The sequence below is a fragment of the Crocodylus siamensis genome, chromosome 11 (assembly GCF_052110815.1).
Source record: "Crocodylus siamensis isolate JL-2025a chromosome 11, ASM5211081v1, whole genome shotgun sequence".
In the NCBI taxonomy this organism is placed as follows: Eukaryota; Metazoa; Chordata; order Crocodylia; family Crocodylidae; genus Crocodylus; species Crocodylus siamensis.
Genome location: NC_143405.1, coordinates 28,605,298 through 28,620,180, shown reverse-complemented (window position 1 = coordinate 28,620,180; position 14,883 = coordinate 28,605,298). Strand labels below are relative to the sequence as shown.

Below are 14,883 nucleotides of genomic sequence, written 5' to 3'. Positions count from 1 at the left end.
AAAATCACAGAGCTTTGCACTTCCATGTTGCAGCACATCAGCTGGAAGAAGTGCTCAAACAGGGCCAGGAAAGCAAAGACACTCACTCTGCCACAAGCAGAACACAGGTCCATGAGAAGCTCATGGTCCTGCTCCATGAGAAGTGGGAAGGCAAGGAACCAGATGTCCATTCTCTGCTCCCACTAGGATTCCAATGACTGCTGACCAGCCCTGCAACATCAAGAAGCACCAAACAGAAGCCTAGGGTCATCTACCTACTCTGCTGTTGCCACTCAGCCATGAATCCCCTCACTTGGAGGCTTTTGAGAACAGACCTGGCACCTAACTCTGAAGTGGTATAATAGCACTGGTTCTGGCACACTGAAAAGTGCTTCAGCCTGTATGTTTGTGTGACAGTAAAGCACTCCAAATTGGAGAAGGATTTGAAGTGCTCTCCATGCTCAAAGACAAAGTACTACTGACCCTGGATGGCTGTGTAAGCATTGGTGTAGCAAGAAAAAAAATATAAGTTGGGAAAATGGAGGGTGAGAGCAGCATACAGCTACGAAGGGTACATAACCCTTGATTTAAATTTGTCATCATGTAACAAACTCTACCATTAATCCACATTTTGTAACAAAGGCAGTGAGCAAGAGAGTCTGAACCAAACAGTTCTGTGTTCTCAAGTGCCAAAGAGTTTGGAAACTAAATCCACCTTCAGAAGTAGCACTAACCTGTAAATTTTCTACCAGTGACACATCATTGTGACTCAGATCTAAAAATTCAATCTTCGGAATTAGTTTCTGGAAAAAAAAAATATTTATGAAGTAAAATGTCCGTTACTTCCTGTCAATTTATCCACATTTCCCAGACATCCTGATGATTAATTATTGAAGCAAGTACATGCTGACACCTAGTCCCTAAAAAATTATGCAAAAAAAAGGCATCTTAGTTTTGCAAAAACTGACTTTACTTTGAGAAACTAAACCAAGTTCTAATTTGAAATCCTGACGTCTCACTCAGTAGTGTGCAACACCCAATTTAGTCATTCAAGATGTTTTACCTTACTAGGGATATACACAGCAACCCAGATAATGCTAAAATAGCAAGAGTCAGATTAACTTGAGTCCCTTGTCAAATAATCAAAACATTTTACAAGTAGCATCAAGTAATTTAAACACTTTAAGAAAACATTTTGATGGCCACTATAACCTCAGGATCCTACATACACTCTTATCCTCAACCAATTCATGCCAGATAATTCATTGCCAACTCACTGATTCAGTGTTACAGTGCCTGCATTACGTACCTTTGTCTTCGTTGTAATGCTTAGAAATCCAGACAGTCAGAAAGAAGGGAGGGAAAAACATCTGGACTCAAACCCATAAAAATCAATACCCAGTACTTATCTGTAAGTAGTAAAACAAGCAATTTTGCAAAGGAAGCAATTCCTTAACTGAGTTTTACCAATGTTACCTTCACGTTCTGAAGCTTTTTCCTTATGCAGCACACTGGGGTCCCAGGGGCAGATGCGATACCCCCTGGTGGCTCCGCAACCATGCCCTGCTCTGCTTCTAGGGTGCCTTTCCTTCTGTCTTACCAACTACACCTTGATGTAATAACAGAATTAAAAGAGGCTGCCCACTGGCCTTAGCATGGGCCCCAGTCCAGCTGGATTCCCACTGGGGTTCCCTGGCACTCTACTGCCCTCACTTACACTACTCCCAGGGCCCTTGCTGGGTCTCACTACGCCCCGGCCCCTCACTGGCCCTCTCTTGACTGTGCCACTGTAGGGCACCTATAGCCTTAAAGGTTCCTCCCTACACCATGCTCCAAGCCTCACAGGTGTTGCTGTATTGTTACTCTCCTGTTGAGGCTTCAGCTTCCTCAGCTGCTGCCCTTTTGTTCTTAGACAGAGCTTCTAGTCTGAGCCCATTGTATTGGACCTGGCTGTAAGGCACCAGCCCTGGTCTAGCCCTTTCGAGCACTGGGCCCCTAGCCCGTGCCTGGCTGTGCCTTTCTTGGGTGCTGGGCCCCCAGCCCCTGCCCCCTGTCTGGCTGTGCCCCTCTTGGCTGCTGGGTCCTTGTTCCTGATCTGACTTTGTAGCCTCATGCTTTGCCCTGCTCTGTGATGAGCACTCGCTCAGGCCTTGAGCCTCCCCTGGCACAGCTCAAGGCAACTGCATGTCCCCAGGGCACAAATGGTACCTCCATATGTTCCCCTTACAGTCCCAATACAAACCACTGGTATACTAAACTGCAACTCAAGCAATAAGCCTGCAGGCTATAACAAACCGTCCCTTTCAGGCCCACCAATATTGGCACACAAGGAGAAACAGCCTTCTGCCCCTTTAAGAGGGAAACCCTTCCCTCATTTCTTGTGGCAGCACAACTTCCCAGCTCTGGGTTTATATCCCTGAGGCCCCAGAGCCACACTGGGGATCCACAGGCAGCACGGCAGTCCATCTAGTGTCCCCTGATAGCTTTTCTGGCCAGAAGCTCCTACCCTGTGGCTTGCAGAGCTAAACTAACTTGATAGTTCAGGCCCTGGGCTTATACACCTCCCAGGGCCTTGCCGCCTTCTGATCAGAAGACTACCCTGGGCTGCTTGCAAGTGCCTGCTAACTGGCTTCACTGCCCAGTAGCTATGGTGACCTGTAGTCACCGTGCCCTGCCTGGTCTGCAGTGCTCCCTCTGGGCTGCTTCTTTCTCCCAGAGTCTGTTACACCCTTTTTAATGGTGTTACCCATGTTGCCAACATATCTGTCATTAAACATCAGCAAAATGTTTTTTAACTCAGAGTTTCAACCTAGAGAACAAGATCTAGCCTGGAAGGGAATTCTGGTTTTCTTATAAGTTTAGGACTAAAGCTAGCTTGAAGAGTTAGAGTTTCAGAATGTACCTTTTCAGTAATTCATTCACTCACATTTTGCAGACATTTTGTTTGGAAGTTGTAGCAGAATCAGGGCTACAGAGGTGTCTGTGATGCTCCCTGGAAGCCATGTGGCTCCTGCCCTGCTCCAAGGAGCTCCTAAAGTGCCCTCTCTCTTTCCTCACCTGTCATGCCTTTGATGGAACAATTGGAATATGAATAGGGAGGCTGTTCTCAGGGCCCCTGAGTGAACTGTGAAGCCCAGAGGCCAGCAGATCCTTCCCAAACCCTGCTACACATAGCCTTATCCCTCAAATCCAGTGGGACCTCCTGGTCCATTCTTGCTCCCAGGATACTTGTTGCCTTATGGGCAATTCATGGCCTCCAACCTCCCCTGGAGCCAGGCCCATGCCTTACAGGTGTTCCCAATCATTACTTAGGTGGGCACTTTGCCCTCCAAATCACCAGGCCACCTTCACTGTCTCTGCAGCCCTTTGCTTCTGTGCTGCCTAGATGCTCACCCTGGCATAGTGTACTACTCTGCAGCTCTTTCCTTTCCTACTGCTCCTAGAAAAAGCCTCTTCTGTGTGACTACTAATGTCCTTCGTTTCTGGCAGCCAGACCCCTAGTAGTTATCCTGCTTTCAACCTGCTAGTCTCATGCAGCCAACTCAACCTGCTCCAATCTCCTCTTAAAAGTAACTTGAGAGCCTTGGCTTTGTTACAGAAACAAACATATTTATGTAGTAAAACAAGTCTGACTAGTCTGAAACTGCACTGCTTCAAAATATGTTTTTAGTAGTCTATTCTTTAAATTGGCAATCTACAATATTCAGTAAAAGGAAACAATTGCAAAGGAAGACCCTCTAAAAGTTATTTTTTTAAAAGCCCAGTTTATTAGTATTCTATGGTGTGCTAGCTTTAGATTTTTTTCCAAACACAAAAAAAGTCTTGCAGATTGATCCAAGAATTCTTACCACTGAATCATCGATCTGAGAGATACTATTGTGACTCATATCTAAAGTTGTTAAAGACCTCCAAGTTGGAATAATGGCTGTTACTGGACCACTTGGAAGTGCACCCTCTGGCTCCCAATGGTCAAATTCAGAAGCTTCAGGCACTAGGATTTCCTGTTTAAGACAGACATTGAAGAACAATATTAAAATCAGTAAATATATTTTCTTGCATGAAACTGACAGTTTTCAGAATGAAATCTCACAACAATAATCTAGGAAGTCTTTGCAAATGGTGAAATTAAAAGTCACTCCAGATTTTAAATTCAAGTTTGGAGGCTCTGACAACTAAGCTTCGAAAGCAGTACAAGCTCAAACAGAGAATCCGAAGAATACTAAGATTATTAAAGATAACTACAGTTGCCATAAGTCAGGCTCCTGGCAAACATTATTTCCACCGAGCAACTGATAATGTTGCTTGATAGGAAGTGGGTACTTTAGTTAGTACTTGTGAGGTACTAACAAAAAGTGCATTAACTGAAGAGCATGGGGTGCCTAAACACAAGTGCAGAATTCCAACGCGTTGGAGCAGACTCAACTAATTGAGTCTGCTGGAGCATGGCAATTACTGTGCTCCAGCAGCTTCCCGAGTCTGGTGCATCAGCATCCCTGTGCTTAAAAATGGTGGCAGGGGTGCTTGAACTAAAGCTTGTTCAATGAGCAAGCTCCCCCACCACTTTTAAGTGCAGACACACTGATACATGAGATGTGGCAGTGCTTTAATTACAGCAGCTCTCAGAGCCCACTCTAATTTAACCACACCCCCAGCCCCCCAAGGCACAAGTAAAAGTGCTCATGGTTTTTAAAGCGATGCTTAAGATGCGTTAGCCTATTTTAATGTGCATTAACTACATACCACATTTTTTAAGGACCCTTTAACATGCATTAAAATAGGCTAATGCTCGTTAAAGCATATGTGTAGATGAGTCCACTGTCATATTATGTCACCAGCTTCATGTTTACAGGGCAAACTATCCAGAGAGGAAAAGAGTGCCCTGGGGCCTTGCTCTGCCAGCGCTTGCCAGGAAGGAGAACTGAAGAGCTGCTGGCAGAGGCTGTCATCCACTCCCCAACGTATCTTCAGTTAATGAGGAGTTCTGAGCTCCCTCTGGGTGAAGGAGTTGCTCCCCTGACTTTGCTGGTTGGGGTAAAGGGTGGGTGGGGAGGATGGAGGAGGGCCATCGAGTCATGGCATCTCTTGTTGAGGCACTCTGGGGCAGCAAATTTCAGCATGAATCACAGAAATCCCATTGTAGGAAGGGAGGATGGGACAGAGAGCTTGGGATGCTGGAGGACCTGGCCAAATACTATCACCTTATGTTTGACATGTCACACACTCAAATTAAAGCTTCATAGAAACCAGCTACAAAAATGCTCTACACTTTTCAAGCAACATCTTTGTGGCTGATTGGCCATTTTTATTTTATGATAATTACTTTGCATATGTAGCCTGTCTAAATTTATTGTGCAATCAACCAATTAACTGCACAATAAATGTAACACGTGTCAATTAATCAGCATGCAAGAAACTGATAACCAAGAAATAAGTTCACAGTCACAGGTAAGTAACTGGTATACTACTGTACTTTAATAAACTGTAAGAGATTTTTAAATACTTGTTCATAAAGAAATATTAAAGACTCAAAACAGAAACAATAACACTTCTTTCACATTTTAAGTGATATTAAATGACAAATTCAATAGCGCCTTTCTATCATAGGTCTTTAATAGTAGAATGTAAATCAACAGAAGAACATCTTGCATTCAAAATCTTATCTAATTATCCCAACTGCGCAATAAGTCCAATAAAAATAGCATTCTAGGAAATCCTTGCTTCTCTAAGAAAATTAAAGGCATGATTTCAGATACATGCCTGCAACTGAAAGTTTAATTTTTGAGCTTTTCTTAAACAACTGTCAACTTAAAAAAAATTAAAATCTTACTTTCATTGATGTTGCTGAAAATCGAACACTCATGGTGGCTAGAGTGTGCTTCGATGAAGTCAGCCCTTTAATAAGCTTTGCACCACAGTGACTTATCTGGTTAGGAAGAAAAATACAGGCTTACAAAACACGTAACAAGTATAATGGTATTAGAATTGGTATTAAGTGCCAAAAATGATGCTGGTACCAGCTCATATATCAGTTTCTCAGTTAAACAACACTATGGAAAGCATTTACAACATCCCTCTAAAACAGCTCTTCCATAAAATATGGATATATATTAGGATCAATTAGGTCAGAAATCCCTAAACTTGGACAGGCCAAAGCAAAAGACTGGGATGAATAAACAAAGAAGCAAAATTCAAAGAGTTTTTTTTTAAACAAAACAGCCCATTACCAAAAAATGAAAAAAATATTTTAAAAATCCTCTCTCTAATCATGAAGCTACCCAGACAGTTTAATTGGACTTAAAATTTCACTCTCACCAAAAAAAGACCTCATAATTATATTAAAACTTATATATAGACAAGTTTACTAGACTATACCATCAAACCTTGTACAGTCTCTACATTTAAACAGTTAAAGGCTGTAGAAGAAACTACACTGAGCATTGTATTTCTTAGTCCATTAATCATATGGGATTGCTTAAAGCAAAGGTTTCAGACTCTTCTGGCCTTGCGTGCTACATGAATGCTGATGGGCTGGATCAGGTGCATGGACCCTCCCCCTCCCCACAACATACTTGATCTAGTACAGGTAGCACCCACCTGAGCTGGTCCTGGTGGGTGGCATAGATCAGGACCTGGTCCCAGAGGGTTACCCCGCTGACGCCAGTGCTGGGCTGCACCACCTGCGCTGCACAATGGGGTTGGGTTCAAGGCTGAGCCTCTCACTGGGGTAGGGTCCTGGACTGCAACACCCAGTGAGGTGCAGGCAATGCCACCTGGGACTCAGCCCCAGCAGGCAATACAGCCCAGGACCCAACCCCAGTGAGCTGCCGTACTCACTGGCAGTTCTGAGCTGCACTACCAACACTACTTACCGGGACCACATCATGCGCTATACCACCCACACTACTCGCTGAGGTACAGGCAGTGCAGTGCAGTGCAGTGCAGCCAGGGTCTGGCAGCAAGAGGCACAGGTACTGCAGCCTTGGATTGGCCCCAATGAGCAGCATGCCTGGCACTTCGCATGAACAAGCACCGCAGGTGGCGGTGCACTTCCTTGGCACTGTGCAGGGGACTGGTATGGCACAACAAAAGAGGTTGGCACCAGGGGCTAGAGCACAGAACTCTGTGCCCTGCATCCAGCCCAAGGGCTACACATTTGACACCTCTGGCTTAAAGCATAGAGAAACTTTTATGTTAAATCAAAGTTCCAGTTTTATTTTAATACTGGTTGAAGATCAGTGCCAGAGGTTCTCAGAAGCTTCAATCCAGTTAGCTCCTACCAAAAAGAAGTTAAAAAATTCATAAGATAAACACCACAACTGACACCCTTTCTAACAGCCAAGCTTTCTAGCTGCCAAGAAGGATTAAATAGGCATACAAACTGAGGTCCTTCCAAGCCTAAAAACAGGCCTTCCAGATCATGGCCAATATATTAGTGGAGAACTATACTGATACTTTTTTACAAACGTATATTCCATAAACAATTATAAAAACTCCTTTAGACTGGAAACAACCACAGTGCTGTTTGATTTTTTTTTAATAAATATACAGGCTAAAATCGTATTCTAAATATTAAGATCTCTTATGTAGAAGGCATGAGATTAACTGTTGTACATATCTAGTCTAGCATCCATCTTCTTCTTAATGAAAGCTACTGTATAATTTATTAGACATTAAATATGAAAAGAACTTCAGAAGTTATGTCTAGGATTCAAGTAGATGACAGTTAACTGATATGACTGATATACAGCAAGCTGCAATAATGGTAAACTCAATATTTGCATAGTTTTATAAAGTTAATGACCAAGCAGTTTCTCAAACTTACCTCTATTTGTTGAAGAGATTTAAAAATTGAAAGATCAAAAGGTAACAGACTATCATGAATGTTGCTGTTCCCAAAAGGTCCCTCTGTGCCAGTCACCTAATAGTTAAGATTAAAGACAGAATTAATGTTCATCGTCTTTGCAACATATCTCTTTCAAGGTGCGATGAACTTAAAGAGTAACTAATTATGGGTGCACTGAAGAAGCTTTTTTTTTGGGCCGATACCAATGGCCAATTATTAACGAGCCATATCAGCTAATACCAGTCCGACTGCTGATATGCAGCCCAGAAGCTTGGAGAGCAGCGTCCAGCTGATAAGTCTGCTGGGGGGTGCTCAGGGTGGACGGTGGCGGAGATGGCATGGCAGAGGGCTACGGGGTGGGAAATTGCTGTAGGCACCCCCCATAGCCCTCCTCCCAGTGCTGCTGCCACCCACTCTGAATGCAGCCCTGGCCCAACCCCCTTCCCCCTCTGCCACGAAGAATCCAGCACCGCCCCCAGCTTCAGCCTGCAGCCCACCATCACCCCATGCACAGATCCAGGAGGCATGTAGCAGTGAGATCCACCCCCGCTTCCTTGCCTCCTCTGGATGAGCCTCTTGTGGCTCTGTCTCATGCCCCATCCTGCTCAGCCCCAGCTGGGCAGTGCCTGCCCCCTGCTCCTGCCCCAGCACCTCCCTCCCTCACCACAGGGGCCTCAATCTGTCACCCCACATGCCCCTTCGCCCCAACAGACTTACCAGCCAGATGCTGCTCTCCAGACCACTGGGCTAACTACATGTATGCTGTGGCTGTGCACATGCACGCAGCATTTATTGGAGACATTGTCAGCCACATCAGGCAAAAAAAAGCTGATTGCCAATAATGCTGATTTTCCTTCTATTGGTGCTGATACAATATGGACCAATGCACTGGAGCACTTCTATAACTAACCTAGATATCTAGCTGAAATAACTTAAACTTGGTGGGACTTGGTGGCAGCTTATAAGTATATTAGGGGTGCACATCAGGGCCTGGGGGAGCAGCTGCTCACCAAGGCCCCCCAGGACAAGAAACAATGGGCACAAACTGACTGAAGATCACTTCAGAATGGACATAAGGAAAAGCTTCTTTACACGTCGAGTGCCAAGGGTTTGGAACAGGCTCCCTGCAGAGGTGGCTGTCACCCACCCTAATGAACTTCAAAAAGCACCTTGATGCCCACCTTGCTGGAGTCATCTCACCCCAAGTCTTTTCTGGGCAAGTGCATGGAGGCTGGACCTGATGATCTGTAAGGTCCCTTTCAGCCCCTAACATCAATGAAATTTTAGTATTTATATCAGTGGTAGGCAAAATATGGCCTGCGGGCAAGACGCAGTCTGCCATGGATTTTATCCAGCCTGCAGTGGGTCCCTTGGCGCCACCCAGCCCAGGCACAGGAGGCAGCACACGCAGCTGGTCCCATTGCCCCTAGGTACACAGCACGGATGAAGTACTGAGGCAGCCAGACTCTCCTTTCCAGCAGCTCCCATGGTGATAGCTCCTTCCAGCTGCTGTTGCTAGTATTGCTGCTGCTGCCAGTGTCACTGACACCAATGGACCTGGCCCCACTGCCCAGGCATCCCAACCCATCCACCCTGTCAGGGGTGCCAGATGGAGCAGACAAGCAGGGTCTGCATGGAGACTGGCCCAGGGCCCCCCATTGGACAGAGTGTTCTCAGCCAGTGGATGGGATGGGGCTACGAGCAGGCAGAGAGCAGACTCTAGGAGAGAGACAGGCAGGTGGGCAGGGAAATAACAGCACAGGACCTGGGCCCAGGACAGAGCCATGATCAACTGCCCACATGTCCTTGCAATGGGTGCCAGTTCTATGGGCAGGGGTGTGCCAGGAGTAGAACACGGCTCTGACCTGGGACTCAGCCCTGTACTGTCACTGCCCCACAATCCACATCCACCCATCCTGCTCTCAGACACTACCCCTACGGTCCAATCCCATCTGCCCAGCTGAGCACACCCTGTCCACAGATGTCCTGGGCCAGTCTCCATGGAGACTCCAGGGCCACGGCTGGTATCACTGCGTGGTGACAACGCAGAGGTGGGTTCTAGGGCAGAGCCACTTAGATGAGTTTTGGTGTACCGTGCTGACTTGGCCTGGAACAGCTCACCAAAACTCCCCAAATGGCTCTCCAGCCCAAATAACTGACCACCCCCTTAGTTAGATCCTGTTTTACAACTCAATACTTAGGTTCCTTGTTTAATATTGAGCTGCAATTAGGGTAAAGTAAAACAGGTCAATCCATAAGTTCAAAGTTTCTAATATAAGGGAATCTATAAATAATGCCCTCACAAAAAAAAAGCAAACTAAATTAACAGTTTAAAAAAATGCAGGTAAAAGTCCATCAGCACCATGGGGTCTACCCAGCTTATTGTACCAAATATGGCATATATGATTATCTCCTTCGGAGGCTTGTTTCATATATGCGCACATGGTGCAAGCAGCTTCTGTTTACAGATGAGGCTTTCAGGGACAGTGCAGTTCCACCTCCCTTGCAGCAGTGCTGGCCCCAGCCTCCCCTACCCCACCCAGGGTAACCTTCCACACACCAGAAGGCAAGTGGCACAGGCATTCCCCAGGAACAACTAGCAGTGGCACAAGGTGTGTCACTACTAGTTATCCCCATGGAACCAAATGTCTACACTTGTGTGGACACAGCCAGGGATGAAAAAGCCATAATAAATTTTTTTGCATGCGTTTACCGCAGAAGATGCTGGGAAAATTCCCAAGCCACATCACTCCTTTCTAGTAGATTGGTCTGAAGAGTTGAACCAAACTGAGGTGACAACAGAGCAAGTTTTATAACAAATTAATAAACTAAGTATTAATAAGTCACCAGGACTAGATCACCTTCACCCAAGAGTTCTAAAGGAACTCTAAAGTAAAATCGCACAACTGCTGGCAGTAGCATGCAACCTATCGTTACAAATGGCTTCTGTGCCAGATGACTGGTGGGTTTCTAACATAACAACAATCTTCTAAAATAACTCCAGAGCCAATCCTACAGACCACTGAGTCTCACTTCCATTTCTGGCAAAATCACACGGGGAAAAGTCAACATGGTCTTCATAAAGGGAAAGCCTGCCTCACCAATCTACTGGAGTTCTTTGAGGGTGTTAAGCACATGGATAAACAGGACAGCAGACATAATATATCTGGACTTTCAAAAAGCTTTTGCCATGGTCCCTTACCAAAGACTTCTTAAAAAATTGTGTTGCCACAGGACTGGGGGTGGTAGAGGCAGATCAAACCACTAGGTTCAAAAAGGGCCTGGATAAATTCATGGATGATACATCTATTAATTATTATTGAACAGAATGATAGAAAATGTTTCCTCTGATATCCCTAAACCTATAATGGTGGATGCCAGGGAGGACAGTCAATAGGGGATAAAAATCACTCTAGAGATATCCAGTTCAGTGCTCTCCCTATAGCCTCAATTTCTGCCAGTCAGATATAGGATACTGGGCTAGATGGGCCACTGGTCCGCTGCAGTATGGCACTTCCAATGTTTTTATATCCATTATAACTTACAAAGGATTGAACCAAGTACAATGGCTTAGAAAAGCCTTCCAAAACACCCACCAAGAGTCTCTGAAATGGGCTCTTGTCTATACATTCAGCACTTAAAAACAGAAGGAAAATTTCAATGGCCCAAGTCAATCATAGGAAGTGAAGAATAGCGTAAGGCTGCCACCTTCTGCTTACATGTCGCAGCAATCAGAATTGTGGCAAGGACACAGTGGTTGAGAATGACATTTCCACTTAAAGATGACACCCTACGCTCCCATTCACTAAAAATCAAATTTTCCTAAAATATGTAATCTCCCATTCACCCATATTTCCACCCCAGTGTATGAAGCTGGAAAAGACATTTCCAAGATGAAATTGGAATAAAGTTAACTATTTGTTTGCAAAACTTCAGTGTAAATCCAAAGACTAACTTGGTTTTATAATTTTCCTCAGTTAGCATTTTTACCCTTAGAGAAGCTAAGTGGCTTATTTATAAACACTTGTTATAGAATATTTGAATCTTTGAAAAGTTTTCAGGATGGTCTCAATTAGACTGCTCAGGTTATTTTAACCTCTGAAGGAACATACACTTGTTTGCCACAAACAACTAGATCTGACAAGTTTTAAAAATTCTGGAGACTTAAGATCAAGATTGGATGTTTATTCAAAAAAAAATGGTAGTTCAAATAGGTATTAGTTCAGGGAAGATCTATTGTCTGCACAGTACAAGAGGTCAAACTAACCAATTGCAATTGTCCTATCTGGCTTTATAACCTGTGAAAGAGCCACTAGGTTAACTAAACCACAGGTAGCTCTGCAGAATGCAAAAGGAAAGACTAACCTTCACTGAAACAGAACTACATTTAGAATTACATTCCATTTTCTATTAAATATAGAACCACATTTTTAATTCGAGTGCAAAGCCTCTAATGAACCTTTTGTATGCTTCCCAGGCACTTAATTTTGTTGGTTGTGGGATTATGACCTCTGTAAATGAGAGAATTCAGTTAAGACCTAGTGAACCTGCTCTTTTGTTACGAAATACTGAGGGAAAAAAGAATCTGGGGATCACCTTTTTATTCTGTACAACACAGGAAAACCCTTCCCACTTCACTGGGAAAAGAAATTTACAGTAGATCCTAACTGATGCTACCGATTTTGGGGACACTGGGAATTTTTACAGTGAAATGTCAGTTTTAAATAGAAACCGCCTGCAACCTCAAATGTGGAATTGCTGTTATTTACAATTATAAATAAAACATGATGGAGGAAGAGAAACTGTTAGAAGAGTAAGATATTATGTACTGACCCTTGAATTCTACAGTTCACTGAATTGTGTACACCTCTGACAGCCAATCAAGATTAAGAGATGATTTAATGTCTGGGTGCCTATGTATATACAACACCTACAGCAGATTTGATAGGAGGCTATGTCACAGAGTAAAAATCAGCTTCAGCCTTAGACCCTTAGCTGTGGTGTTACATTTGGGCAAAATAAAGTGAATAATCTAAACCATAAGCCAGGCCTTCTCTTGATTGCAGAAAGATGAAATTACATTAAGAACAGACAACAACTATGTACTAATGTAGGCAAACAAAAACTCCAAAAGTTCATTAAGCATAACGCTAAAAGCTGCATAAAATAATGCATACAGCATGTACCCAAATATATTTTACCTTTAAATATCTTAGCCTACATGTGAAATCTAGGACATGACCTAGATCTGTTCTGGCATCTCCATTAGTACACGTAGGCTTCCCCCGTCTCAGCTGTTGAGTGATAGCATATAACTGCAATGGTCTAATGCTGAAGACTTCCCCAGCCATCAACAATTGTTCTCCTGAAAAATAAAAGCACAGTCATGTTAATCATGTAGTTACAGTACTTTAAGAATTCATGCCATGACTAAACCTCTAAGGTCCTTCACTGCTGTGGAAAAAATATGAGAAGAATGATTTATGTACCCTGATTTCCATCAATATTTTTCTAATCTTTGTCATTCCAGTACCGGTATCAAATCGCAGGAAATACCATCACATTATCAAGATAACATTTCAGATACTAGAAAATGATGTGGTGCCTATAGCCATTAAAAATACAGAACTGGAATTGTTAGCTTTTCTTTGCATCCCCTCAAAGAAAGCAACTTTGGCAAGTGGGACAGAGCAGATATCACCTCATGATTAAGATGTTCAAAATCACTTAGTCAGTAGTAAAGCTCCCTTTGGAGTTAATCAAAGTAGAGTTAGGCCACTGCTGAGCTTTGCTGATAATGCCAACTTATGCAGCAAAGTTTCACATCAAGGCCAGGTTCAGCTTCTGCTATTGTGTACCTCAAACTAAGTCTATAGTAACTGTTTCCAATGAACTTCCTGCCTGATAACTACATTTTACAGAGTTCCACAATTTTCTGAATATTATTTATGAAATTATTCTTAATTTCATAAGCCCGTGATCCTCAACCAGGGTGCCCCAAGATTCTCTCAAGGGTGTTGCAGGGTGCCACACATGTTAGCACTGTTAGGTGTAAAAATGCGATTCATATGCTAAACCCAGAAATTTCAAATAGGAATTCATAGTGTTAGAAACATTTTGACAAGTTGTGGTCTTTCTGAGGTCTCTGCAATAGAAGAATTGCTCTATTAGTTCTGTGTAATCAAAAAAACAAGTGAAAATTAAGAGCTGCCATTTTCCAAGGGGTATCTCAAGTCTAAAAATATTGAGAAATGTTATCCTAAGCTCTCTATTGCTGAGATCTAGAACAACTCTATTAATAGCAGAAGTTACCTTACTGTATCAAGGAGAAACGCATTTGTTTTCCAACTCTCAGAAAAGAACGCTCTGTAACAAGTTGACTAATAATGTACTCATGGTCCCATAATTATATAGCTAAACTACTAAGTTAGAAATACAAAACTCTCTCTCAAATTCAGTGTATACTGCAACACTAGTAACAAGTAAGCCTTATGTATACCTCAGAACTCAATAGGAAACACTGGAATAAGTCAAGATCTAGAGAAAGCTTTTGACAATTGTGCTCTGTCTTAATCATATGAAACTTTTGAATGTGACAAAAGTTTCAAGTCCATTCTAACAGCAAAGGAGAACACCCTCGCGGCAATATTTATTTGCTAAATATCAACAGGCAGCTGAATTACTTTCACAGTACTTTTACAAACTACCACAGTGTCTTAAGATTCGTTTAAAGCACAACACATCTGCTAAAGTGGAGTAGCCAGTAGAAAAGCTGCCTGGAAGGATATGAAGAACAGCAAAAAATGAACTAGAGAAAGTGTAATCCATAACATTCAAAGGAAAAAAAAAATCTGTAGGGTGTTGTCTCCAGGCAAATCTCTAAGTCATGGGTGGGCAAACTATCTGGCTCGCGGGTCCCCTACAAAATTTAAAAAGTTAATATTTATCTGCCCCAGCTGCCCAGGGGCCCTTGATGCCTTGCCAAAACTCAGTAAGCGATCCTCTGCATGAAATAACTGCCTGCCCCTGCCCTAAGTATACCACATGAGTACTGTTATCCC

At 43.3% G+C, this 14,883-nt stretch overlaps 1 protein-coding gene across 2 annotated transcripts in view; it reads right to left on the bottom strand.

Annotated features, from left to right (window-relative positions):
• NISCH (nischarin) overlaps positions 1–14,883 on the bottom strand; it is a 66,932-nt gene that overhangs the window by 30,029 nt on the left and 22,020 nt on the right. For both annotated transcript variants that reach the window (XR_016438435.1, XM_090021418.1), the window contains exons 5-9: positions 13,024–13,187; positions 7,802–7,897; positions 5,807–5,902; positions 3,828–3,980; positions 714–782 (exon numbers count right to left, since the gene is read on the bottom strand). Coding sequence is in view for 1 of the 2 variants with exons in the window: in XM_090021418.1 (XP_089877544.1) it covers positions 714–782; positions 3,828–3,980; positions 5,807–5,902; positions 7,802–7,897; positions 13,024–13,187 (578 nt within the window). In the remaining variant the exon portion in view is untranslated. The remainder of the gene's footprint in view (positions 1–713; positions 783–3,827; positions 3,981–5,806; positions 5,903–7,801; positions 7,898–13,023; positions 13,188–14,883) is intronic.